Genomic DNA, 27,647 nt, shown 5'->3' with positions numbered 1-27,647 from the left:
TTCATATCTTTAAAGTTATTATTATTTCTAATTCCAACAAATTCTCTTTTTACCCTTTTCCCCTCCTTGATATAGAATTAGTACCACCTCTAATATACATTTAACTGTGCCTGTCCCTGCTCTTGTTTTAATATCCCCCACTGAATAGGTGATAAAACAGGATTTTAATAAGGATAAGCTCCAAAGTACTTGGTGCTCAAAACTCACCTCATAATGAAAATATTAAGACTAGAAAGGATCTTGGAGATCGCTGACCAAACGCCCTCACTTTTTTTCTCTTTTTTTTCTTATTTTTTATTCTCATTTTGTACAAATGTTTTTTACATTAACAAAATATTCTTGTTTAAGAGTAAATGAAATACCCCCTCCCCCCCATGAATAGAGACTTGCTTGAGCAATAAAGGGGAGAGAAAAAAATTAAAATTAAAAAAATAGTAATAATTGTAGGTATGGCCAGGTGGCGCAATGGACGAAGCACCAGCCCTGGAGCCACAAGCACCCAATCCCACATCCAGCCCTGTAGACCCAACAATCACCCAGCCGTGTGACATGCAAGCCACTGGATCCCCACTGCCCTACAAAAACCAAAAAGGGGGGAAAAAGGCCCAAAATAAAATAAAACAGTAATAATAGTAGGGGTGGCTGGGTGGTGGACAGAGCATTGGCCCTTGATCCAGGAGCACCTGGGTCCAAATCCGGCCTCAGACACCCAAAGATCACCCTGCTATGTGGCCCCAGGCAGGCCACCCAGCCCCACTTGCCCTGCACCCTCCCCCAAATAATAATAATAATAATAATAAATGTACTTCAGTCTTTGTTCCAACACCAACAACTCTGTCATGGGTGGATCATATTATGATAAGTCCATCGCAAAAGTTACTTCCATAGTTTTCCAACATTGCCATTGCTGATCGCAACTCCCTCCTTTCTTATTTCTCCACTACCATGTACTATATTTTCTCTCTCCTTTCACTCTGACTCTGCTGTAGGGTAGCTGAGTGGCGCAGCAGACAGATCCCTGGTCCTGGGGCCAAGAGGCCCTGAGCCCCCTTAACACCCCTTCGGCCCAGCATCCACCTGGCCCTGTGGTCCTGGACAGGTTTTCCAATCCCAGCCCCTTGCAAGAAGTAAAAAAGAAAATGTGTTATATCTGACCACTCTCCCCCCATGGTCCATCCTCTCCTCCTTTATTCACATCCCTACCCCTTCCCCCCTGCTCCCCCCTCCTTCTTGTTCCAGATGTCTATACCCCATTGAGTATACATGCTGTTTCCTCTCCTAGCCACCTCTGATGAGAGCAAAGGTTCCCTCATTCCCCCTTGCCTCTCCCCTTCCATATCATTGCAATAGCTCATTGTAATAAAGAAAAATCTTATTATATGAAATATCTTGGCCTATTCCCCCTCTGTGTTTTCTTTCTCCCATTACATTTCCCTTTTTTTTATTGACTCCATTTTTACACCATATTTTATCTTCGAATTCAGCTTTCTCCTGTGCTTCAACTATAAAAGCTCCCTCTACCTGCTCTATTAACTGAGAAGGTTCATATGAGTATTATCAGTGTCATTTTTCTATGCAGGAATACATGCAGTTCATCATCATTAAGTCCCTCATATTTTCCCCATCTCCTCCAATCTCCATGCTTCACCTGAGTCCTGTATCTGAAGATCAAACCTTCTTTTCAGCTCTGGCCATTCCAACAGGAACATTTGAAATTCCCCTGATTCATTGAAAGTCCATCTTTTTCCCTGGAAGAGGACATTCCTCCTTGCTGGATAGTTCATTCTTGGCTGCATTCTAAGTTCTTTTGCCTTCCGGTATATTATATTCCAAGCCCTACGAGCTTCCAGTGTAGTTGCTACTAAGTCCTGTGTGATCCTGACTGCAGCTCCAAGATATTTGAACTGTGTCCTGGCTGCTTATAATATTTTCTCTTTGACTTGGGAGTTCTAGAACTTGGCTATAATATTCCTAGGGGTTGGTTTTTTGGCATCTCTTTCTCGGGGCGGGGGGGAATCGGTGGATTCTCTCCATTTTTATTTTGCCCTCTGCTTCTAGAATATCAGGCTAATTTTCCTGTAGTAATTCTTTGAAAATGATGTCAAGGCTCTTTTCCTGATCATGACTTTCAGGTATAAATTATCTTTCCTAAGTCTGTTTTCCATATCAGTTGTTTTTTCAATGAGATATTTCACATTTTCTTCTAATTTTTCATTTCTTTTGGTTTTGAAGTATTGATTCCTGATTTCTGGTAAATTCATCAATCTACCTGAATTCTATTCTTTCTCTGAAGGATTTGTTCTCCTCAGAGTGTTTTCTTATCTCTTTTTCCATCTGGCCAATTTTGCTTTTTAAAGCATTCTCTTCCTCAATAACTTTTTGAACTGTTCTATCCATTTGACCTAAGCTGGTTCTTAGCATGCTATTTTCTTCAGCATTTTTTTTGGATTTCCTTGACTAGGCTTCTGACTTCATTTTTCATATTCTTCCTGCATCTCCTTTCTTTTCCCAGTTTTTCTTCTAACTCCCTCATTTGATTTTCAAAGTCTTTTTTGAGCTCTGTCATAGCCTGAGCCCAATTTCTCTTTTTCTGGGAGTCTTTAGATGCAGGCGCTTGTGCTTCCTCATCTTCAGACTGAGTATTTTGATCCTTCTTTGGCTCATTTGCAAAATATTTCTCTTTTTCTAAATTTATTTTTATTAAAAATATTATTTTTTACAATTTTCCCCCGATCTTGCTTCCCTCCCCCCACCCCCACTCCACAGATAGCACACTGTCAGTCTTTACTTTGTTTCCATGTTGTACCTTGATCCAAATTGGGTGTGATGAGAGAGAAATCTTCCTTAAAGAGAACAGAAGTCTCAGTGGTAACAAGATCAGACAATAAGATATCTGGTTTTTTTTTTCTAAATTAAAGGGAATAGCCCTTGTACTTTGTTCAAACTCCACAGCTCCTTATCTGGATACAGATGGTACTCTCCTTTGCAGACAGCCCAAAATTGTTCCCAATTGTTGCACTGATGGAATGAGCAAGTCCTTCAAGGTTGAACATCACTCCCATGTTGCTGGTAGGGTGTACAGTGTTTTTCTGGTTCTGCTCATGTCACTCAGCATCAGTTCATGCAGATCCCTCCAGGTTTCCCTGAAATCCGTCCCTCCTGGTTTCTAATAGAACAATAGTGTTCCATGACATACATATACCACAGGCAAAATATTTCTCAGTGGTGTTCCTCTTATTTCTCTCCTTGCTCATTTTCCCAGACTGGGCCTGATTCGGGGGTGCTTCCTGAGCTTTTGGGACACTCCCACAAGGGTCTCAGCGTGTGAGGCTCTGTCCTCCCTCCTGGTCTGTGAATGACCATATGCACGCCCCCCTCTGCCGCGGGGCTGAGGTGGGGGTGGGGCCTGCTGTTCTATGGGGGGGCCTAGACTGCTATCAGGATCTGAATGTGGTCAGAGCCCCAGAGTCCTGTTCCAGAGGCAGAGGACAGAGCTCTGCAGTCTCTCTTCACTCCCCTCCCTCAGCTCAATGGGCTCATGCCCTGGAGGCTCCTGCTTACCGGCTCTGCCTGCTTCTGTTTCCGTATCTGGGCTGCCCAGGCTTCTAGCTGTGTGCCCTGAGAGCTGGGCTCCATGTGCTCACTCTGGCAGAGGTCCCCCGCTGTTCCCCCACTTTGTGCCCAGTGTTCCTCAGGGTGCAGCTCAGGAGACTCCCCCGCTGCTGTGAGCTGGGGCTCCCAGCACCCTGGGGCTGCCTCCGGGAGGCTGAAGTTCTTTTGCTCTGGTGGGCCTCCCCTCTGGCAGGCCGCCCCTCCAACCCCGGGGAGCAGAGCCTTTCTGCTCTTTTCCAGGTTACCTTGAGTAGTAGAACTGCCTCTCTGGGTGCCTTTGTGGGTTCTGTCTCTTGAAAGTTTAGTTAGAGTCCTTAGTTTTGAAGTTTTATCAGAGAGTGCCTAAGACTCCATCCTTTCTTGTCGCCATCTTGGCTCTGCCCCCCCCCCCAGCACTTCTGCCCTCATTTTACATATGAGAAAATTAGAGGCTTTCAAGAGATGACATGACTAGTCCATGATTACACATAGAGCTAGGGTCAAACCAAATACTAGAACTTGGGTCTCCTGACACATTTTCAGAGAAACTCTTGACTTGAAGGAAGATGTCTCCCTCAGTTCATCTGCAACTTTTCATCTCCCTCAAAATAAATGAACTTAAAGTTATCAGGGCCCGAAGGGCTCTAGAAGAGATGGTCAAATAGCCTCAGCTCTGCTGAATAATTCCTAAGAGCGTTTGTGATATCTGGAGTTTGAGGTTTGTTCTGGTTTTTTTGGCTTAGATTTTCTTTTTATCTTTATTTTTCCATAGAGCCCTCTAACCTAGCTTAGGCTTACAGCTGTTTTTCACATCTAGAGATAGATAAAAAATTCTCATTTGATCATAACAATCCTGAGGAAACTGAGGTGTAGGAATTCCATAGAACTTGCCCAAGTCACACAACAAATATGTGTCTGAGGCAGATTCAAACTCGGGTATTCCTGACTTGAAGTCCAGTACTCTATGCATTCACCACCTGGCTGCCAGTTCATATCACAGAAGGTGGTAGGTAACCACAAACACCAGTAATAGTAAAAAAAAATTGGATTGGGTTTTCTACGAGTATTGCTGTTGATGATGTTTGCCTTGGAAAGCACTAAGAACACAATGCTTGTGGGGCAGCTGGGTAGTGCAATGGATAGAACACTGGCCCTGGAGTGAGTAGTACCTGAGTTCAAATCCTGCCTCAGACACTTAATTAATTAATTACCTAGCTGTGTGGCCTTGAGCAAACCACTTAACCCCATTTGCCTTGCAAAAATTAAAAAAAAACCCACAATGCTTTCCAAGTAATTATGTAATTAGTAAATAATAATAGCTTATATTAATATGAATTCTTAAAAATTGTTTAATTCAAAGGCCTTTGCTTAAAGCTCCTTTTCTTTCATTTCCATCTAGGTTGTGCCAAGGCTTCTTTGATTGGTTGTACCTGCCCAAATCCCTTGCTAACCCCCAGACTCTGGATTCAATTTTTTTATTATCCTCTTTCTCTTCCCTTTCACAGTCAAACTCCTAGGAAAAGCTGTCTTACACTCAGTGTCTTCTGTCTTATTTTCTGTATTATCATCCATACTCCTTCCCCTGTCATTATAACCCAAGTCTCTATACTGGACATTCTTCTTTCTTTACATTTTCTCAAAGTGATCTTACTTATTTCACATGGGTTCAATTATCACTCCACAAATGTATAACTATTCAACCCTTGTCTCCTAAATATTCTACTAATGCTTACTAGCTGGATGTTCTAAGTGTAGTCATGCCAAACTCAACATATCTTTTATTTTTCCCCTAGTTCTCCAAACTTCCTTATTCCAGTTGAGGCTATCATTAATCTTCCGAGCACAACCTTGGTACCATCCTGTACCTCCATATTATCTATCCAATATGATGCACACCTAAACCTCTCTTCAGATCTCTTTTCATTTCTACTTCCATCACATCTCATGAGGCACCACTCACATAGCCACCTTCTCTGTGGAGACTCTTCACCTTTTAGACTACAGCAATGTCCTCACTGTGACCCTTGTGTTCTCTCTTCTCTCCAAAACATTTTCCACCCAGCCATCAAACACAAGTCTAAAGCTGCCTAAGCCCTAGCAGCTTTTATGATAAAATACAAACTCCACTGTTTGATATGACCTTTCATAATCTGACCTTAGTGTAAGCATTCCAGAGTTAACACTTCTCACTCCCCTCATACACACAGCCCAAACTAGCCTAGATGTTTCTCTCAGGATATTCCATTTCTCTGCCTTTTTACCAGTTGTCCTTCATTCCTAGAATTCACCTCCATATCTTGTTCAGTTGTATCATTTGGGAGCTATACAAGAAAGATAGTTGGAGTTTGCCATTTCCTTCTGCAGTTCAGCATACAGATGAGATTGAGGCAAATAGGGCTTGCCTGAGGTCACAGTGTTTGAGGCTAGAGTTGAACTAAGGAAGCTAAGTCTTCCCTGCAGGCCTGGCTATCCACTGTGCTGCCTAGCTGCCCCACATCTTAATTTCCTTGACTTCCTTCAAAACTCAACTCAAGCCCCACCTCCTTCATGAGGCCTTTTTGACCACTATCCTCCCCATCCTTGCCATCTTCCATTATACTGTGCTTCTTTTACAATTACTTATGTTTCGACCTCATCTCCCAAATGGAGCATAAAATTCTTCAGGGCAGGAACTGTTTAATTTTCTTTTGTATTCCTAGTGCCTTGGCACAGAAACTGGAATATAGGCTTGTTATGTGTTTGCGTTTGTGTGTGTGTGTGTGTGTGTGTGGTACAGAACTGTTGATTGAATGCAGATAAACAATGAATCAGACCCAGAATTCATTAGATCGGACTATTACATTTGAGTAATTGTGCAGTGCTTTTAATGACCCCGAGCATCTTCCTGAAATAAATCTTTTTAAAATGAATGTCTTGTAGTGATTCTATATTCCTGAGACATAATATACCACAACTCTTTGAAGGATGAGTTGCAAGCCAACCAAAATGTAATGGAGAGGTGCATGGTGAGCTGAGTGCTAGTGAAAAATTGCAATCCAGAAAGAAGTCATATAGGATGGTTCCTTGGGGATATCTGGAGACGATGCATTTAAGTCATGTAATTAAGAGCTCAGAATAACCAGCAGACTGCTCTCATTCTCTCGTCATACTCTCTCCTTCCCCTGTGGAGGATTTATGGAACGACACGGACAATGATGACAGTGTAGATGGTTTGCCATCTGCACTGTTCGAAAAAAATCTTTATTTGAATGAAAGCATAGATCCATCCAAAAAAGGTCTAAGAAAATGCAATGGGAAACTATCACTTGAAATCAAAATTTTAAAAATTAACTGCCTCTGCCCTTTAGCTATTCCTTGGGGGAGTTATTAGTCTCATTGCCTTGTGCAAAATGTCCCCGTGCTTGGCACAGGTTGTCTGAGAGGGTGCAAGCCGTTCCTCGCCCCAAGCCCCAAATGAGAATTGCTTGCGGGGACAGTTCTGGGAGGGAGCCCAAGAAGAGATGCTGCCTCACCGCCAAAGACAGATGAGCTTCAGTACGCGGGATGCTAAGCAAGAAGGGCGGGCGGGGGCGGCCGTGACCTCGAAATTTTGAGTGTCCCTGGGAGGCGCCTGGTTACAGTTCTGGGCTATCCCCCCCCCCCCCCATTCCATTCAGAATTTTTAAATTTTCTTCCCAAAGCCACAGACCCCGCTAGGCCAAGGCCGGGCCACTGCCCTTCGGTCGTGGGGAGGGGGCTTAGTGCCGTTCTCCGGGGCCGGGCCCGGGTGACGCGTGAGCCCGGCCTGGAACGCCTTAGGCAAAACCAGAACGGGCCGGGGCTCCGGGCCCGGGGCGGCCGGGGTGTCCCCGCGCTCACCGGGCCCGGGGCGGCCGGGGTGTCCCCGCGCTCACCGGGCCCGGGGCGGGGGCAGCCGGGCTCCCCGGCTGTGGCTTCCTATTTACACTGGGCGTATTTTCCCGCTCCCGCTCGGCTGGGCCGCTTCCCTGCCGCGCTCCCGGGCCACGGAGGCTCCCTGCTTCGGCTCGGCCTGCGCCCCGCCGCGCGGGCGCCCCCGCCACGCCCCGCTGGCCTCCCCGGAGAGGCGCCACGGGCCCAGCCTCCTCCGGGAGCCTCTTCCACGCCCGTGGCTGGGGCGGCAGCTCGCGCTCGCCACGCCCCTCCCCTGGCGCCCGCGGTCCTGCCCGTGGGTGCCCGGATGGCCGCCCCGCCGCCGGGGGTCTCCTCGGGGCAGGCGGACAGCGAGAGGCAGGGAGGGAGCCCCCGCCCCCGCCGCGCCCCCTCGCTCGGGCAGGCTCCCCGTCCATTGGCGCTGCCTCCTGCCAGTCTGCCGGGGCGGCTCCGGGGCGCAGAGCTGGGGAAGGGGCGTGAGCCGACTCCGGGCCGCGCCTGTGTCCGGGCTGCCTCCCGGGATCGCCGGGCTCCGCCTCCCGCTGCCGAGCCGCTGGGGCAGGGCCCCGAGCCGCAGAGGCCGGGGGGGCGGGGGGGGGCTTCTCCGTTCTCCGGCTCCTCCCCCAGCTGCTCCCGGCATCCAGCAGTGTGCAGAGGCGGCAAAACCCGGGCTCCGAGACGCGTCTGTGGGTCCCCGTGCGCGCGCCCACCATGCGCTGGCCCGCCCCGCAACACTGGACTGTGCAAGGCGCCACGACCACCCTTGGGCAGGTGAGTAGGGAGCCGAGGGCACCGCGGCTGCGGGCGAAGGCTATGTGACTCGTCTGGTGAAGGGCGGAGGGGTGGCAGTGCCCCTTCCCAGACCAGAAGGAGTTAACGGGGGGCGGGGGCGGCGAGGCGGCCCCCCGGGTCCCACAGAATAGGGGTCCGGGCCGTGCTCTCCTGGGAGTCTCCGTTGTATCGCAGCCTGCCTCAGCGGGGTTCCCTCCATCCCAACCCTCTTTTTGGAAAACAGATGACATTGTCCCTGTAGAGAGAGCTCGTAGAGGGATGCCTGATCGGCTTTGGGATTAATTGTCGTGCTGCATCTTTCTTGAAAAGTGCATTCCAGTTTATCCATTCTGGGACTCGGGTGGACTTGATTGGAACTGAGAAAATATAATTACATTAGATGCAAATTCATTTTGATCAGAATTCAATTAAAATTCAGTAGCATCTGATGAGAACACCTGTTACTGACCATTGTAATGTGGTGTTGTTGTTTTTTAATATTTGTTGGATGGAGTTGTAGGCTCTGGGTTCTGACTTTGGAAGGACCAAGCTGAAGTCCCTTCCCGGTATAAATCCATGATGCTTCCTATTTTTCTAAAAGGTTAGTTGCAATTTGCCTTTTAATTGTGGTTTCATCATTTTTTTTTTCCTATGGATCAGTGAGGTTCCATCTAAAAAGAAAAAAAACCAGATTCTTTATCATTAATTGTATTCTCTTTGAAGGCAGTCAGGGGATGGGGGGATGGGGGATGGGGGGGGTAGAGAGGAGGTGACCTTAGTGCACATGTGAGCACATTTTCTTCCAGGCAGTATATAGAATGAAGAGTTCCCATAAAAAAAAAAAAAGTGATAAAACGGTTAGAGCCTTGGATGGGGAGCCAGGTGATTTCCTGGCTGTGTATCACACTAACTCTCTGACTTTAGACAAGCTATGGAATCACAGACCTAGAGTAAGATCTTAGACACCCAAGGTTATAACAGGTGGTGCCGAGTCCAGGTCTTTTTTCATTAGACCATGGTTTCATCTGTGAACCAATCTCTAAATGACCTTTAAGGTCACCTGCCAGTTCAGATCTTTTATGATTCCACAAAAATCTGCTAATAAACTGATTATTTGAAGAAGAAGAAAAGGAAGAAAGAAATGGCAGCCAGTAGGCTAACTAGAATGAATGGTAAGAAAGCCAGAAAACTGTAGGATCTCTCTTCATGCTGAGAAATCTTTCTGAACCTTCTAACTGGTTTCTGATTTATGCAGTGCTACAAATAGTGCACTGTACAAGGAAAGGGGGATTGCTTACTGTGTCAGTGGGAAGACATAGCTTACAAAGCTATTCCCTTTCTGTAAAGAATTTTTTTTTAAATGTAAACAGCAAGTAAAGAAAGGAATGGTGTGTGGTATATAGAAAGCATGCCAGGTTTGGACTGACAGTGCCTGGGTTAGATCTCCTCTCAGAATCACTTAAAACCTTCCCTCTGAGATTATCCCCAAGGTATCCCATATCCATTGGTTCCACACTGTTGATGGCATGCTGTCTCTCCCATAAGACTGGGAGCTCTTTGAGAGATGACCTTGGGTTTTGGTTGTTGGTTTTTGTTATTTATTGTTGTTTTGTATCCCCAACATTTAGCAGAGTGCCTTTCACAAAGTGGACACCAACATTCTTGCTGGCTTTGTGACCTTTGGCAAGACTCTGTGAACCTTAGTTTCTTCTTCTGTAAAATGGAGGAGAGGAGGTTGGGGTGGATGTCTAACAACCCTTTCAGCTACAAAGTCATAACCATATGAGAACTATTTTAAAATTTCTTAAAAGTCATGATCTTACTACCTAGATAGGGCTGAATCTGTAATTTCAGTTTTAAAAGGAACTCTTGGATTGGGAGACTACAATGCACCTTCTCCTGCAAATCATAAGATAGAGTAACACAAAAGTCTTCTATGCTCACACACTTCTATCAGCAAATTTTTTCTGATCATGCATCCCCGATGTGTATATGTTTTATTTAATGGAAAATCATATGCATGTACTACTGTAGTGATAGGGCAGCTAGGTTGTCGCAGTGGATGGTTCTGGGCTTAGAACTAGAAAGCCCCATCCTCTTGAGTCCCAGTTCAGTCTCAGACACTTGCTAGCTATGTGACCCTGGATTAGTCTTTTAATCCTGTTTGCTGCAGTTTCCTCTTCTATAAAATGAGCTGGAGAAGGAAATGGTAAATCATTCCAGTATCCTTGCTAAAAAATACCAAATAGTCAATGAAGTCGAACACAAGTGAAAAAATTGATTTAACACTGTAGCAATACTTAGGCACATTATAAAAGCAAAAAAATAAACATTTTTAAAGGATGATATAAATATTAAATAATAGTTTATCCTAGAGTCAGTTAGAAGTTACTGAAGTAAACTCAATACTTTAGGAAAGTCATATTAGCAACTGAATGGGTGACAGATTGGAAGGGAGAGGCAGGGAAATCAATTAGGAGACTATGGCAATAGTTCCAGCCAGAGGAGATGAGAATCTGAACTAAGACATGAGTGCTTGGGTGAGTAAAGGAGACAGCTATGAGAGATGATGTAAAGGTGAACAGGATAAGTAACTGATTGGAAGTGAGAGAGAGAGAGCGATGAATCAAAGGTGTCATCAAGGTTATACCAGATGTCAAAGATGACCATCTAGGTGCCCAGAAGAAGAGTGGTCCTCTTGAAAGAACTATGGAAGTTCAGAACGCAATTGGATTTGTGGAGAGTCATCATATAATGAGATTTATGATACATAAAAGACATTCAGTATGATTCCCTCTGTCCCACTCAAAAATGAGAGGAAGGACAGGGTTGTTGCCCTGGAGCAATTAAGATGGGGTGCCTACCACAGCCAGCGGATGATCTGGTACACAGGAAATGAGTATTTGATAGAAGTTTTCAAACAGAATCTATAGGTGCCCAAGTGGCAGTATAATTTGCCTGAGGGACTACTCCAAGGAGAGAAATGAACAGATTTGAGAACTCAGCAAGAGGAAAGAAGGAACAAAGTGGATGGGGGAGTCTTAGAAGAGAAGAGTAGGGGGGAAGCCAGGTGGTGCAGTGATAGAGCATCAGCCCTGGAGTCAAGAGGATCTGAGTTCAAATCCAGCCTCAGACAGTAATTACCTAGGTGTGTGAACTTGGGCAAGTCACTTAACCTCACTGCTTTAAATAAATTAAAAAATGATTTTTAAAAAAGAGAAGGGTAGGTATGTTGTGTGGAGATGAGCTCCTGACAGACTATCACTGACAGGGTGGGATGAAAACTAGTTTTCCATCCTTCAATTGATAGATCATCCATTCCTTGAGGACAGACCAGGGCCTCCAAAGTGGAGGCCCCTAGTATAGAGCACTTAAGAGATTAAATGACTTCCTAAAGAAAAACTTTTGTTTTGAATCACCATCTAGATCTCTCTGATGTAGCCCCTACCCTGGTTTTGTGGTTTTTTTTAATGTGTGTGTATGTGTGTGCATGCACATACATGTCTGTGTGTGTGTATATATGCATATATCTTTCCATATTCCTTTGAATGCTTCATATTTCTCACTTTTAGAGAATCACAATATTCCACTTATAATTAACATACCATACTTTATTCATCCAGCCTTCAGTTGTTGGATATATATGACTTTCAATTTTTTCTATTACAAATAGAGCAGCACTAAATATTTTTGTACAAATAAGTCTTTTTTATGCTTTTTTTTTTTTTTGCAGACAACTAGGCAACAAACTAGCTACAGCATTGGACCTGGAGTCAAGAAAACTTTATTTCAAATCTGGCTTCAGACACTTACTAGCTATGTAATCCTGAGCATCAATTGGTCTCTGTTTGCCTCAGTTTCCTCAAGTGTAAAATGAGGTTTGGGGCAGCTAGATGGTTCAGTGGATAGAGTGCCAGGCCTGGAGTCAGGAAGCAAGTTCTTCAAATCTGGCCTTAGGTCACTTCCTAGCTGTGTGACCCTGGGCAAGTCACTTAACCCTGTTTGCCTCAGTTTCCTCAACTGTAAAATGAGCTGGAGAAGGAAATGGTAAACCATTCTTAAATCTTTGCCAGGAAAACCTTAAATGGGGACACTAAGTGTCAGACATGATTAAAATTATTGAACAACTACAAATTAAGGATAATAATATCTCCCAAGGTTATCATAAAATGAGATAGTTTTTAAAGCATTTTGCAAACCTGAAAGTGTTTCATATATATATATATGTATATATATATATATATATAATATATATGATATATATATATACTAACTGCTGCTTTTTCTGTTGCTGCTGCTACTACTACTACTACTACTACTACTACTACTACTACTACTACTACTACTACTACTACTACTGTTTTTATTACTGTGGAAATAAAGTCCTAGCATTGGAATTGATCACTCAAAAACAATTATCAGTTTTGTGATTCATTACATCACAAAATGTTTGCACCAACCTTAAGTCACACAAACAACAACAACAACAAAAAAAGAGTCCCTCCTTCAAGGAATTCATTGTCTAATGGGGGAGACCACATGCAAAGAATTAGGTACAAACCAACTCTAGACAGGGTAAGATGGAAGTGTCCATTCTCAGAGAGGACTATGGAAGGGAATTGGAATAGATGAGATATTTGCTGGGGCTTTGAAGGAAAACCAAGATCTAGAGATGAGGAAGGAGGGAATTTCAGATATGGGGGGCAGACAGTGAAACAGCCCTGAGTCAAGAGATGAGGGGTGTTGTGTATGAAACAGCAAGGAGACCAATGGACACCTGGAGGGGAGAGTAAGGGGTAAGAAGACTGGAAAGATGAGGAAGGACCAGGTTGGAAGGGTTTTAAAAACCAAATCAAGGTTTGTTTGTTTTTTATCCCAGAGTTATGGGGAGCCACACAGGGAGTATACTGAAAACAGGGTGATACAGTCAGACCTGCACTGTAGAAAGATCACCTTGATACCTGTGTGGAGGATAGACTAGATTGGGAGAGACTCAAGGAGGAAACACCATCCAGAAGGCTAATGAAATAGTCAGCTAATGAAGGCTTGCTCCAGGTGGTGGGATTGTGAGAGGTGAGAGAAGGAGAATAAACCTGAGAGGTTAGAAAGTACAGTTGATGGACCTAACTTTTTTCAATGAAATACAAAGCAAGGTTAGTTCAGGGATGGTTGGGAAATGGGTGTCAAAAGAGGTTTGAGGTGGATGAAAAGGCTTATGGGATAATGAATGCAATTAGGCATTGCCTTGCCACAGTGAGTATTCACTTGAGCTTAGGTAATAAATTTGTAGAGGACTCTTTTTTTTTTTTTGGCTTTTATTATTCTCTATATAAGATTCTATCCTAAGATTTCCATGGTTTGCATGTTTTTCTATGTGCATGCCTACATGTAATGATGTCTTAGCATTGTTGGTCTTTTTGTGACTCCATTTGGGGGGTTTCTTAGCAAATATACTGAAGTGGTTTGCTATTTCCTTCTCCAGCTCTTTTTTCCAGATGAGGAAACTGAGACTAGTAGGGTTAAGTGACTTAACACAGCTAGTGTCTGAGGCTGGTTTTGAACTCAGATCTTCCTGACTCCAGGTTGGTGCTCTATCCATTGTGCCACCTCGATGTCCCATAAAAGTCTAACCTGAATGACTATGGCTGACTCATCTAACTGTTCAGACTTAGTTTCCTCATCGGTAAAATGGGGATAATACTGCTTGTCTCAGAGAGGTTGTGGGGCAAAAAATAAAAACTCTTTGTACACTATAAAGCACTATATGTGTAGGCTACAAAATGTATTTTTCTTTCACTTTACCCTCTACTTAATAATAATCACATTTATGTAATGCTTTAAGGTTAACAAAATGCTTTAAATATTTAATTTGATCCTCATCACAACCTTGTGAAGTAAATACTATTATTATTTCCATTTTACAGTTTAGTAAACTGAAGTTAAAAAAAAGATCATTAACTAAGTGTCTGAGGCAGGATTCAAACTTACTCTTCCTGACTCCAAGCCTTCTGTCTATATCATAACTCCTAGCTAGTTGTGCTTTTATTTCAGAAGTCATATTCCTCAAAGTACTTAACTCCAGTAGCCTTCACTTTGCTCAAGAAAGCTTCTGGCACATTGAACTCACAAGGGATAGGATAACTGATGAGTAATTTAATAATGCTCAAAGTGTTATGAGAATGAAATATCATAACCCAACTGTATTTCTGGTTTCATCATTTAGTATTGGAGTTAGAAAAACATAAAATTTTCTAATTTTGGTCCTACCAGTACTTTTATGATAAAGACTTTTTAAATGTTCATCACAGATGGGTAGTATTTGCTCAAGCAAGTATGTACCTGCATCATAAAAGACCTCAGGTCTGTAGAACTAAATTGGTCATACTAATAGATTTATATGAATGTCTTCCAAGGAAAAGTCCCTGTATTCATTAATGAAAATTCCCAGGATTTTGTTGAACTATTATCTTGCCCTTTCTCTCTTTACTATTGCCATACTATTCTCATGGAGTGAAGTAACTTCAAATGAACATCAGAACCAAACTTTAAAATGCTGGTAATAAAATAGGGGGGAAAACCCAACCCATTTATACCCAGAAAGAAGTGGTCAAAATAACCTACTTTTAAAAAATGTACTTAAAGAAGTATTGATGACTATTTTATGATTACTCTATAATGGAAGGTAGTCCTAAGCAAGTCCTAAGATTTTTACTAACAGGGCTACTGCAGATTAATGAGAGGCAGCAAAGTGGTGCAGTGGATAGATTGAGGAATCTGGAATTAGGAAGAGTCATCTTCTTGAGTTCAAATCTGACCTCTAGACTAATGTGACCATGGGCAAGCCACTTATCCCCAGTTTCCTCATCTAGCACTCCAGTATATTTGCCAAGAAAACACTAATTGTGGTGATAAAAAGTCAGAAATTACCAAACAACAAAAATAAATTGTCTTTAAAACAGTTCATTTTCTTTTCAAATGCCTAGAACCTAGTTAGATCTTTATTATACTCTTTTTGGTAGAAATGTTTGATTTTTCTCCATATAAAAATTTAAAACCAAGCAGGAGCAGAGAATTAGGAGAAAGGAAGAATTCTAATTTCCTTTTTTACCAGAAAAAAATGGCCACACTTAATAATTACTTGGCTGTGTGACCTTGAGCAAGTCACTTAGCCCCATTGCCTGACAAAAATTCAAAAAAAAAGAAAAATATGGCCTTTATAATTTCCATTAAAGACTATGTATTTTATAAATAAATGAGTCTGATAGTTGCTATCTTTTCTATATGTGTATCTGTATCCATTTAATGAAAATTACATAAATAATTAGAATAATATCACTAAAAATTTGTTCAAGGCAAAAGTCTAAGCCCAATTTGTTTTTATTTTACTATCACTGCCATCGGCTTTTATAATAGAAACATATGGTGGAAATAAAGTTATTGAACAGAAGGATCTACATAAAACAGTGAAATGAAATATTACTTTCTCTTCCTTTTGCAGGTTGATCATACCAGTACAGAAGAGTGCTCTTAAAAAAAAAATAATCAGAAGACAAACTATGAAAGGGTTTTCTTTCATGGAGAAAGTAGAACTGCCAACAAAAGAGGACCTGGGCTCTTTTTATCCAGAAAAAGCCAAAAAAAACATCTGTGTGGAATAAAACCATCTGTACTTACAAAAGGGAGAAAACTAAAAAACAAAAAAAAAACTTACAAAAACTCTTTGGGATGATATTTTTATCAATCTTCTTCCCATAAAAGGTTATAAAAAGAAAGCAAATATTGTTTTCTAGAGACCAAAAGAGTGTAATGCAAAAAATGGAGACAACAGTGGCAGAAATTGAAGTAGAAAGCAAAGATGAGAAGGCGTCTGTAGAGATAAGTCCTCAGGATGAGGAGCAGGTTGAAAAAGCATCCATGATTTGTTTTAAAAGAAGAAAGAAATCAGCAAAAGCTTTGAAGTCTAAGAATTGTTCTGAAAAAGTGCCGCTTCCCAGGGATTCATGCAGCCCCAAGGATCGCACAGAAGGGGAAGCTTCAGATCATTTTCAGTCACCAGGTGGGACCTGGGCAGCAATCAGACGGTTTTTCACTCGAAAGAAAAGGTCAAAATCTTCAAAGAAAGAAATCCCCGTAGATGCTAAAACACAGCCTACAGAACACACTGACGACACCAAACCTCCTGAGAAAAAATCCAGGATTAAAATCCCCTGCATAAAATTCTCAAGAAGCAAGAAAAAATGCAGCCTTTCCCAAATGATTGAAGAACCTGAATGCAATATGAAAGTAAAAGAAGTTTCGGAAAGTTTAGGTACAAAGATTCACACTCCTCAGGATGCTCCAACTATAAAGGATAAATTAAATATAGACATAAGTGGTGGTAGCTCCCAAGGAGATAGTATAACTCTGCCACAAGTGAGGAATGTCAACTCTTCTGGGGAGAATGTGCCTTCCATAGAACTTGGGGTTGATACAGAACCTTGTGCCATTCATGCTGCCGCATTAATCCTTGAAAAAGGTATTGAAGAGACAGAAGAGAAACAGGTTATAACCCTCCCTCAAGGAAGCCTCCCGGAGACTTCAGATGTGGCTCACCAGCTCCCTAAGGAGGATACAGAGATCTGGAGTGTTGTGGCACCCAATGAAACCCCTGCAGAGGCACCCCCAACCCCAGAGACTCAGATCATGGAAGAAACATCTAAGGATGTTGGTGAGCAGAAACCAACAGAGAAAGAAGAGGAAAATGGAGGGATCGCTTCAGAAAAGAACAAGTCAAAAGACACCATAGTCTGCTTCAGTAAATCAGATTCCAAAGAAAATGCAGTAAGTTCAAAGACACCCCAGTTAGAGGAAAGTAAAAGGATGGAACCAATTGCCATTATTGTCACAGACACTGAAGTCAGTGAATTTGACATAAAGAAATCCAAAAATGTCCCTAAGAAATTTTTAGTATCAGTTGAAAATCAGCAAAATGAGCCATTTTCTAATGCTGTGTCATCCAAAGGGGCTAATGATCTTGAGGGCAGAACTTCTGAGCAATATGAGCAGCTTTTAATAGAAACTGCTTCCTCGCTTGTCAAGAATGCCATTCAGTTGTCTATAGAACAACTGGTGAATGAAATGGATTCTGATGAAAACAAAAGAAACAATCTTCTATAGAAGACCAGCATTTCAGCTCATGTTTCCTTTTAATGCAAACCTGGTGAAGTATTATTTTCCATTTTATGACATCTTTAATTCAGGAGAATGGATACATTTATGATCTCCAAAAGTCAATAGCAGCAGCTCCTGTCAAGCTGAGCTGAGAACATGGTTCAGAAAATGTGACGAGAACCTTGTTTCACAAAGAAATTTAGTTCTACATATACATTTAGCCCACATTTGGTCTCAAACCCTTTTTTAAAACAATGCAGTTTTGTTATTATTGTGAAGAAGGTGAGCTAGTTTTGTAGATATGTGAATTATTGTGGTTGGGTAAGCTAGCCAATGGTCTTACCTCAGAAAGATGTCACACTGAATTATCTTAATTTTAGTGGTATACGTATTTCACAAAATGCATATTTTAATTACAGGGAAGTAGTTGTATTAAAATGCCTTCAACAAGTTAGTGAATAGCTTGGCAGATGTAAATGCTTACGTTTTTCCTCCTCTATACAATTACATTGATGCTCTCCTTTTTTACAAAATCCAGGGAATAGGGAAGAAACTTTATTTATTATGCCATCACTTCTCCTTAGATCATGGTACCAAATGACCATGAATCCCATTCCTTCAAAGAATCACCCAAGAATTGGCATTTATCGTTCCCCATCCCTCTAGCAAGTAGATGACCTCATAAAGGGATAGCAAATTCAAATAAAGATAGCTTAGTAGCTTAAAGTCCCCTAAAGAGCTCAAACATTTTCATCTTGGGAAAGCACAAGTCAAACTTAGCCAAAACACCAAGTTGTTATCTCCTTTATTAAAATATGTGTGATGGGGCAGCTAGGCAGAGCACTGGCATTGGAGGATCTGAGTTCGAATCCAGCTTCAGACACTTAATAGTTGCCTAGCTGTGTGACCTTAGGCAAGTAACTTAACCCCATTGCCTTAAATAAAAACTAAAAATTAAAAAAATTAAAATATGTGTGGTAAGATATGTTGATTCCAGAAAAAATCACTGCAAACTGTTATCATGTTTGCAGAAATAATTTTTACTTTAAACAAGTCAGCAGCTCTGTGATGGAGGAAAATGGAGAGAGCATTTTCCATATTCTATTGAGAGAAGGCTTTTTTTTTTCCTTTCAGAAATTAGGTACACCAACTATGGAAGAGATCTGCATAACAATTTTTTTTATTCTTACAGAAGAGAAAACATAAATACATTATTACCTTTTGGCAAGAGTTGAACCAAATAACAGATATAACTGGCATGATTTAGACAATCTTGAGAGGAGATTTCTATTGAGCTACTATTATTCAGGAATAATTTAGAATAGGGTCCTTGTTAGCTACATTGTTAAGAAGGGAAGATTTCTAATCTTATCAGTGATTGCCTTTTTGGCTCAGAGGGAGTCATTTTGCCTCATTAGTTTCTCACCAGAACAAAGACTCTCTGTTTCATAAGACTCTACCTCACAGGTCAGTGTTTGGATCCTAGAGGTTAATTATGGCAAGCTCCAAAAGGGATGTTCCTGAAGGTAACAAAAACGTCTGACTAGATATGTAAGGTTTTTGCATTACTGAGAGTTTAATGTCAGGGAAAAAAACAGTCAACCAGACACTTAGAAATGCTTTACTGCATGAATTCTTATATTTTGTGGGTCATATATAGTGCATATTATGAGTTTGACCTATAAAATCCTTTTTGTTCATTCCAAATACACATTCTCAGCAAAGAAAATTCTTTACCCTGAAAAGGGAAAATTAAATCAAAAGACTGAGGTGACCATAGGAATTTTTCCTCTAATATAAAAGTGCAAAGCTGCCCCTGAAATTTGCATATCCTTTGTGCTTCCGAATCTGGAAAGAAAATACCAGTAATTTCTTATGCAATCAAATATATCATCCATAGTTATCTTCAGGGTATATATTTTAGAGAACATGAGCAAAGAATTCAAGATCAAATTCTTAAAATTTTATAGACTTTACTTTCAATTATCTTGGTCAATAAGAGGAGGCTCTAGTTCATTCTATATGGTGCTAACAGATTTGGTTATTTTTTAAATAATTATCAGCAAAAACAATGCCATATTTATGAAGTAAAGAATTTTAAAAACCCTTATCTACATCCTTATGTATTTCAGTTTTATGACAAATTTAGTATCCATTTATGGAAAATACCTTTGTGTCAGTGAACTTATTTTAATTTTAATAATCATGCATATCAAATCAAAAATTGAGCTTTTACCTGCCACTGAAAATGTTTTGAAAGGGGTGACATACAATTAGGTTTGTAAAATTTGCAATATAAATTTTATGATGTACCTATAGCATATGAAAATATCACTAAATGGCTCTTTAAATTAGCTTTGTCAATTGCTATTGGTTTTTCACTAGTAATTTAGCATACTACATTGAATTACTTTGGTTACTTGCAAATGCTAAACTAAACTTCTTGTAAGTTTATTGTAAGTGATCAGTTTATTGTAAGTGATCAGTTAAATTAAATAGGATTCCAGTCAGAAAAATTAGTCAAAATGCACAATGATTAATTCCATTCATTTACAAACTAAGTCTTCTAATGAGTTGTCCAAATAATTCCATTATGCTGGAATTTAGGGGATATCAGTTGGGGTTTAGAAATATTTAGTTCAAAGATTTCCTACAGAAATAGCTGACCTTTAATTAAACCAGTTAAAATAAATATAAAATTTTTATTCTAATCCTAATTTATTTATTAACATTATTAAAATAATCAACAGGAAGGATATTACTTTTCATAAAATTACTGATATGCAAACGCTAAATCTTTTAATATGCATGCATCCATAGACTAGAATTTTGAGTTTCACTTAAATCTCAAAATTTTGTTAACCACAGATTACTGACTCATTAATCCATACAAGCACATGTATGGGCATGTATTCATCCCCTTCTCTGGTTTTGAGAATCAGTTATTTGGTTTGGTTCCTTCTGGTTATAGTCTCATGAATATCAAAATTCTTCTCTATTTTATGCACATTATTCACTTAGCATTTTTCAGAGCTCTTTACAAGGTATAAAAATAGTACCCAGTAACATTTAAGTAAAGGTGACAGGAAACAAAAGAACTTTCAAACAGAAAGTGTTCTCGGGTTCCACCGCCCCCTCTTCAAAGAATAATAAGCATATGGCAGAAATTTATGCCTGTGTGATATGGGCTCAAGAGAGCTACATGCACATTATCTTTTGAAGTAATCACCAACTTATGTCAACTACATTAAGTCTACTGGATAGAGTCGTAGGATTTTTCTAATTAGTTGACATATATGCCCTGTGAACTGTACTGGTAAATAGGATTACTGTCTACTCTAGACTACTGAGTATTATTCAGAGTTAATCTTTTTTTTTTTTTAAGGTTTTTGCAAGGCAAATGGGGTTAAGTGGCTTGCCCAAGGCCACACAGCTAGGTAATTATTAAGTGTCTGAGACCGGATTTGAACCCAGGTACTCCTGACTCCCGGGCCGGTGCTTTATCCACTGTGCCACCTAGCCACCCCCAGAGTTAATCTTAAACAGTTTGTCCCTTTTCCCCAGCATAACAATTTAGGACTTGCTGTCCTAAATCAGTTATTTTCCTAGGGACCAAGTAGACTGACCTTTATAATATTTCATTACTTTTAGAATTCCCTGGACTCACCTACCCAATTACATAGGGATTATCTATAATTTTCTAATACTCTAGAATAAAGTCTCTGGGCGGCTAGGTGGCGCAGTGGATAGAGCACCGGCCCTGAAGTCAGGAATACCTGACTTCAAATCTGGTCTCAGACACTTAATAATTACCTAGCTGTGTGGCCTTGGGCAAGCCACTTAGCCCATTTGCCTTGCAAAAAAAAAAAAGATTCTAGAATAAAGTCTCATAAGTTGGAGAGTATGAACTTTAAAAAACAACTATTTTGATAACTAACTCAACCTTTATTGATTTATTGATTGATTTGCTTTATAATTATATATTTTCTCTTATACATCTAAAATATTTTTTTTCTAAGAAGAACCCCACAAGTTTTCTAGATTACAAAATAGTTCATGTTACAAAAAAAGGTAAAGAATCTCACTAGAGAACCTTAAGTTTCATTTGTAGTGAAATTTCATCTTAATGTGTAACTTGGTTTTGAAGACTGCATTTGATACTGCAGTTGATGAACCCATCTATTCAATTGTGATTCTGCCATATTACAAGAGATTACCTAGGACCACTCCCTTTTGGAACAAATTCTGGGTATGCTTTAATGTCCATGACCTGAATCTGTTTTTTAATTTAAAGATATTTAGAACATAAAAGAAGGTTATATATAAAATTATGAATCTCTGTTCCATATTGCTTGCTCTTTTAAAAGTATATAAAACAATTTAACCTACTTTCAAAGCTGTCCTGCTTGGGTATGTTCCATCTGAATATCTTTCTGTTCTCTTCTAGTAATAATTTCTGTGACCCCTTTTATTGGCATCATGATTGGTAGTCTTCCTCTATTCTCTAAATCCTTCCCAATTAAAAAGGGAGGGAAAAAAGAGATATTGTAATAAATTCATAAAGCCAAGTGTAAAAACAATTCCACACAGTTGGCTTTGTCCAAAATTGTACTGTTCATTAAGTCGATCACCCTTTTGTCAAGAGGTAGGAGATATATTTTGTCCCTGGGCTTGTCACTGCTTTAATCAAAATTAAATCAAAATTTAATCTTAAATTTTTCAAAGTTGCTTTTTTTCTTTTATAATGTTATATAAAATGTTCTCTTGATTCTGCCCATCAGCTCATGTCTTTCCAGAATTCTTTGAAATTATCTTTCATCATTTACTTTAATAGTGATACCTGCTCCCCCACCCCATTCTCCATATATATATAATATATATATATATATATACTTATGTCTCCTTAATTAGAAGAAAAAACAAGTTCCAACCCTTTCTTTTTTATATTAATATATTCCTTTGATCTCTCCTTTCTTTCCCTTCTTAAAATCCTCAAAACAGAGGTTCCCTAACAAGCACAATATATCAAAACCTTTCTAGGCTTTTCTAAGTTAATATTGTTAGCATTTCAAAATTCCTATTCAGCCCTACTATCATAATGATTAGTAGTCCTCTACTCCATTAAAAATCCATTTTCCCCCCTACAGGATTAATATAGCTTTATAAGGTAAATTGTTCTTGATTATAAGTTAACATCCTTTGCATTCTGAATTATTATATTTCAAGATCTGCTTTTACTTATAATAGAATTTGCTTGGGTCCTATGTAATATTCACTATGACCTTAATATTTGAATTCTTTCTTTCTGGTTGCTTGCCACATTTTGTCTCTTGACATGGAAATTCTGGTTTTTGACTCTCCAGTCATAGGTCTTTTGAGTTTAAGATTAGGTTTGGTTTTTTTTCCTTTCAATAGGCAATTGGTGGATTCTTTTTTCTTTGTACTCTGGTTCTAATAGATTGGGAAGTTTTCATTTATAATTTTTTGAAGTAAAGTGTCCAGGTTGTTATGATTTTCAAGAAGTCAGATGATTCTTAATATCTATTCTTGACCTGCTTTCCAAGTCAGTTGTTTTTGATAGCAAATAGCTTACATTTTCCTCTAATTTTTTCTAATGGCTTAATTTGTTCTATTTCTTGTTATTTCATAAAGTACTTGATTTCTATTCTAATTTTTCAAGGAATACTTGGAAAAAAGTTTACTTCTTCCTGTTCTAGAAAATTTATTCACCTTCGAGTTCTTTCCTCCAGAGCATTGATCTCTTGCTCCATTTCTTCTGGGTATTCATGTGGAAGATTTATTTTTTTTGTCCTTGGAGTTTCTGCTTGCAGTTGTGGATATTTTAATATCTATGGATCTATAACAATTTATAGTGGTCAGTGTCTGGTTATGTTTACTCATATCTTCAGCCTTAGTTCCTAAATTGTGGGTTTTGTGTCAGAGCCTGGTTCTTCCCTCTACCATGCTTTCAGGGGGATGGTGAGCCCTTCTGGCCTGACTCGAGTCACTAGAATTCTTAAACCGACTTCCACCTCACAGGATGAGTTTGTGCTAAATGCATAGAGTTGGTTTCTAGGCTCCCTTGGATCCTTGAGATTCAGTGTGTAGATCATCAGAACCCTGCCATAGCATTTCTGAATAGAGAGTTATGTACCTCAAAGTCCCTGGGTCAGGAGTGTCCTGATCTGAGGATACTCTAGGGAGATCACCCTAGATACTTCTTGAGGAAGAGCCCTCTACTCTTGTGGATACTGAGGTTTATCTGGTCTATCCTTGGATATGCCAGGAGGGTTCTGTCTTGTTTCTTCTGGAAGGGTCTTTATCATTTAGCCTAAAAACTTCTGATTTTTTAATTCTGGGGTGATGAAGTCATTTACTGTAGTTTCTCAGTAGATTTCTTGATCATTATTCAGTCTGGTGCTATTTTTAAGTTTTTGCTGAACTAGGAGCTAGAATATCTGCATTTGTTCAAGATAGTCATCTTAGCCTGACCTTGACTGTGCACTTTTGAAAATGAGACTATTTCTTGGTAACGTTGTTTTCATATAGTAACTGAAATTTTTCTAAGAGCAAAAGAGAGCACTGGACTTGGACTTATAAGATTTAGACAATCCAGTCTCTACCACATATCTAATATTGGAACAATCTCTTTGTCTCTTTGGGAATCTGCTTTCACTTTGAAAACATGGGGGGAGGGGTTATATTAGATGACCCCTAAGGTCCTTTCCAACTCTAAAGGCCTATGAGTCTTCAGCAAGGTTCTTTATCTGAGATGAGATGCATTTTGCTGGTTCCATGAACTTCAAAGGGAAAAAAAGTCACTAACCTTTGGTTTCCTTTATAATGCTATGTATTTAAAAATATTATTCTGAGGAGTCCATAGAATTCAACAGAATGCCAAAGGGGTCTATGACCCTCCAAAATTTAAGAACCCTTGTTATATGGCCTATGATTCTACAATCAAATGGAAATATCATTATTATTAAGTGTAATTAATTCTGTCTTGACCTAGCCAGAACTGAGTAAATCTTAAAGTATACAGAGTTTTTTAAACAGTTACATGATGTATTCATTTTGGTTTTGTGAGCAGGTGCAGGAACAAAATTCAATGCTACATATATTTATAGAGTACTTTGTCTTGAAAATGTTAAGTAGAAGAGATATTACAAAAGTTCAAGTTGCATTTGTGATTCTTATTAAAATGGCTAGTTTTATTTCTGTAAAACAGATACTTCTGTCAAAGAAATTGTGAAGAAAAAATATGTCAAACTGAATATGTAAAAATTACTAATACAGATTAAATATGCTATATCAGGTCCATGTTGTCTTTTTGCATAATATGGCTGATCTGTCTCTTTGTATGTGAAACATGAATACATTATGTTTCTTTCCTAAGCACAGAAGGCTCATAATTAAACTACTAAACATAGCTCTGCTATAAAACCTCATCTTTCATTTATACTTTTGATTGGGTGAAAAACAGGAGAGGTCAATCAATGCCTTACATCGTGACCCTGTTTTATTACCACATAGCCTTTTTTTTTTGTATGAGTGCATGTAGGGTAAAGGATAAAATACATGTTTAAAATATGAAGGAGATACTACTGAATTTCACATAAACCAGTGGGCAATTAGAAGACAAATTAGGACTTTGCTGCATTGCAGTTGATATTGAAAAAAGTCATGTTTGCTTTATGTTTTATCATTTTTACTGCAGTGGACTTTTCATTACTTTCATTGTGATTTTATCACCTTTTTTAAAAGCTTTATTTTTTCTTTTGACAGTAATGTGAAAAAATGCTTCTTTTAGAGTTATGAAAGTTACTAACAAATTATATATTTCATTGAGGTTGAGGTAATCACTAAACTTTCCATTGCAATAAATTAAGAAGTTAAACAACTCTGTTTCTTTTTAAGACTACAAGAACTGAACAGCTAGGTGGCACAGTGAATAGAGCACTGGTCCTGGAGTCAGGAGGACCAGAGTTCAAATCCAACCTCAGACACTTAATAGGGTATTTATGTCTGACTATACCTTCTAAGTGACATAATAAGGTCCTTATCATAAAGTCCTGTGAGTAATCCCAGGGTTCATAACAGAGCTGCTCTATAGCAAAAATGATGACACTAATAATAGTATATCTATCATTTGCTTAGCAGCTTAAGGTTTGCATGTGATCTTTACATGTGATCTAATTTGATCCTCACAACTCTGAGAGGTAGATGGTATTATTATTAACCTCATTTTTCTAGGTGAAGGCACTAAGGCATAGAGAAATTAAATGATAGCTGGTGTTTGAGGCTGGTGTTCTTGATTCCAATATCTACCTTACATAACTTAACATAGGGCAGCACTATATAGTATTGATACACACATAGGTATATATATTAAAATATGCCATGTGTATGGATGTAACATGTAAATAAACATACACACCACACACATGCTACCTCCTGAGCCTCCCTTATGGGGTTTTGTTCCTTGAGCTGAGCTAGCTTGGCTTCCTGATTGGTGGTAATACATTGGTAGTGGTGGTGATGGTAATAGACATGGCAACTGCTTCATCATAACATAAATCTTGCTTCCCTCAATGAATGGCCAGATCAGATGTTGAGCCATCCATAGTGGGGAAAGGCCCTGTTTTCCCATGGCTTCTGGCCTCTGGGTTTGGGGCTATTTCCATTGGGCTCTCAAGGGAGTAGCAATGGTTTAATATAGCCCCACACCCACCCCTGAGGTCCTAACATTTGTAACCTGTCTCTCCAGTATGAAAGTGTTATTCCAGCTAGTCTGACTTCCCTAGTCTACTTCAAAAGTTTTCACATTTGAATTCATGTATATACACATACACATAGTGGTGTCTTATGGCAAAGTATGCAAATCATATATATATATATATATATATATATAGATGTATATAAAATATGTAATATATATAATGCTTGTGTTTTGTCCCTAACTTCAAAGGTTGTCCCTAACTGGGGTTGTGAATACAGAAGCTCCTGGAAATGGTTTCTTACAAGGAGACTGGGGAAGGATGGCCAGTACTTTAATATTATATGTAGAAATGAAAAGATGAGGTAAGAAATAAAGACCATCATAGTCTGATCTCTTAAGTCCATGGCAGGAATCAAGGAGAGAAACACAATAGGAACTTCCATTTTGGTCATAAGATGTCAATCTATTTCTCCTTGGAATCAAAAGAGCCCTACATATTCATATGAGTGTTAACCTCATTTCTCCCAGAGTCCTTCTAGTCAGGGATTCCAAGTTTGACTTCACAGTTAAAGAATGGAATACTATTTGTACAGTGATATACTTACTTGCCTGTTATTTGAAGATAACCTCAGTACTTTGGAAATGCTTTATTTTCATCATTGTGTGGGCAGTTCTTGTAGTGGTGCATGTTGAAGCCCCTCTACCTGAGTTTCCATGGTCAAAACAGCATTGCAAATTAATTACCTAGCAGCTAACTTTCTGGTGATGAGTCTCTCCAAATTTTTCTTGACTCTGAAGTCTGAGGAGAGAGAACATTCACTAAGACTCTGCAGGGCTTTACATTCCAGTAGGTTAAGGTTAGCCCTTGAGAATTCCAGGCTCCCTCCACACCCTGCTAACACTTCAGGATAGGACAAAGCAGGGGACAGAATGGTACAGGTGTGAAAATGAAAATAACCTTAAGCACTAAACAACTAAGATGAAACCAACCAAATACAAAGAAGGCCAACTCCACCAAGTATAGATATGAGCTACAAGTTTGTAGGAGGTAGAATTTTATTTTTCAAATTACAGGAGCAGCTACAAGGAAGAAAGAACCCCCAAACCCATAAAAGTGTAGAGAGCTCTTTAAATGTAAGATTAGGTTGTCACAAACAAAAACAAAGTAGAAAGTCACCATGGTTGAGATTAAACAGTCTTTGGGGTGAATGATTTTATCTAGTTCCTTTAATAATTGGAAAAACTGAATTCTTTTCATTTTAGGAATAGCTGCTATTGAGGTATAGTTATAGTTAAATATATATATATATACACATATATACATATATGTATATGTATATATATATGTATATGTATATGTATATATATGTATATATATATATATATATATTATGGGTTTTACAAGGCAATGGGGTTAAGTGGCTTGCCCAAAGCCACACAGCTAGGTAATTATTAAGTGTCTGAGTCTGGATTTGAACTCAGGTGCTCCTGACTCCAGGGTTGGTGCTCTATCCACTGTGCCACC

General features: G+C 39.6%; 2 protein-coding genes across 3 annotated transcripts in view; one reads left to right on the top strand and one right to left on the bottom strand.

Annotated features, from left to right (window-relative positions):
• The first annotated feature begins 8,139 nt into the window (after positions 1–8,139).
• Positions 8,140–24,729, top strand: AKAP5 (A-kinase anchoring protein 5). Of its 2 annotated transcripts, none has more exons than XM_074236141.1 (2): positions 8,140–8,253; positions 15,752–24,729. In XM_074236141.1, exon 2 carries the CDS (start codon positions 16,060–16,062, stop codon positions 17,407–17,409), a length of 1,350 nt encoding a protein of 449 aa, XP_074092242.1. In that variant the 5' UTR covers positions 8,140–8,253; positions 15,752–16,059; the 3' UTR covers positions 17,410–24,729. The 2 variants fall into 2 exon arrangements, with proteins under 2 accessions (XP_074092242.1, XP_074092241.1); XM_074236140.1 differs by lacking the exon at positions 8,140–8,253 and adding an exon at positions 8,494–8,854.
• The window catches only part of ZBTB25 (zinc finger and BTB domain containing 25), a 107,040-nt gene continuing 88,145 nt past the window's right edge, over positions 8,753–27,647 (bottom strand). The window contains exon 6 of the mRNA XM_074236153.1: positions 8,753–8,924. Within this exon, the coding sequence (XP_074092254.1) occupies positions 8,848–8,924 (77 nt within the window). The 3' untranslated portion in view covers positions 8,753–8,847. The remainder of the gene's footprint in view (positions 8,925–27,647) is intronic.

This window comes from Macrotis lagotis, chromosome 4 (genome assembly GCF_037893015.1).
Source record: "Macrotis lagotis isolate mMagLag1 chromosome 4, bilby.v1.9.chrom.fasta, whole genome shotgun sequence".
Classification (NCBI taxonomy): Eukaryota; Metazoa; Chordata; class Mammalia; order Peramelemorphia; family Peramelidae; genus Macrotis; species Macrotis lagotis.
The sequence above is the reverse complement of the archived record's forward strand: the minus strand, read 5'-3'. Positions and strand labels throughout refer to the sequence as shown.

What these genes read in the sequence shown, in the direction of transcription:
- AKAP5 (XM_074236141.1), top strand. Translation starts at nt 16,060, where the DNA reads ATGCAAAAAATGGAGACAACAGTGGCAGAAATTGAAGTAGAAAGCAAA.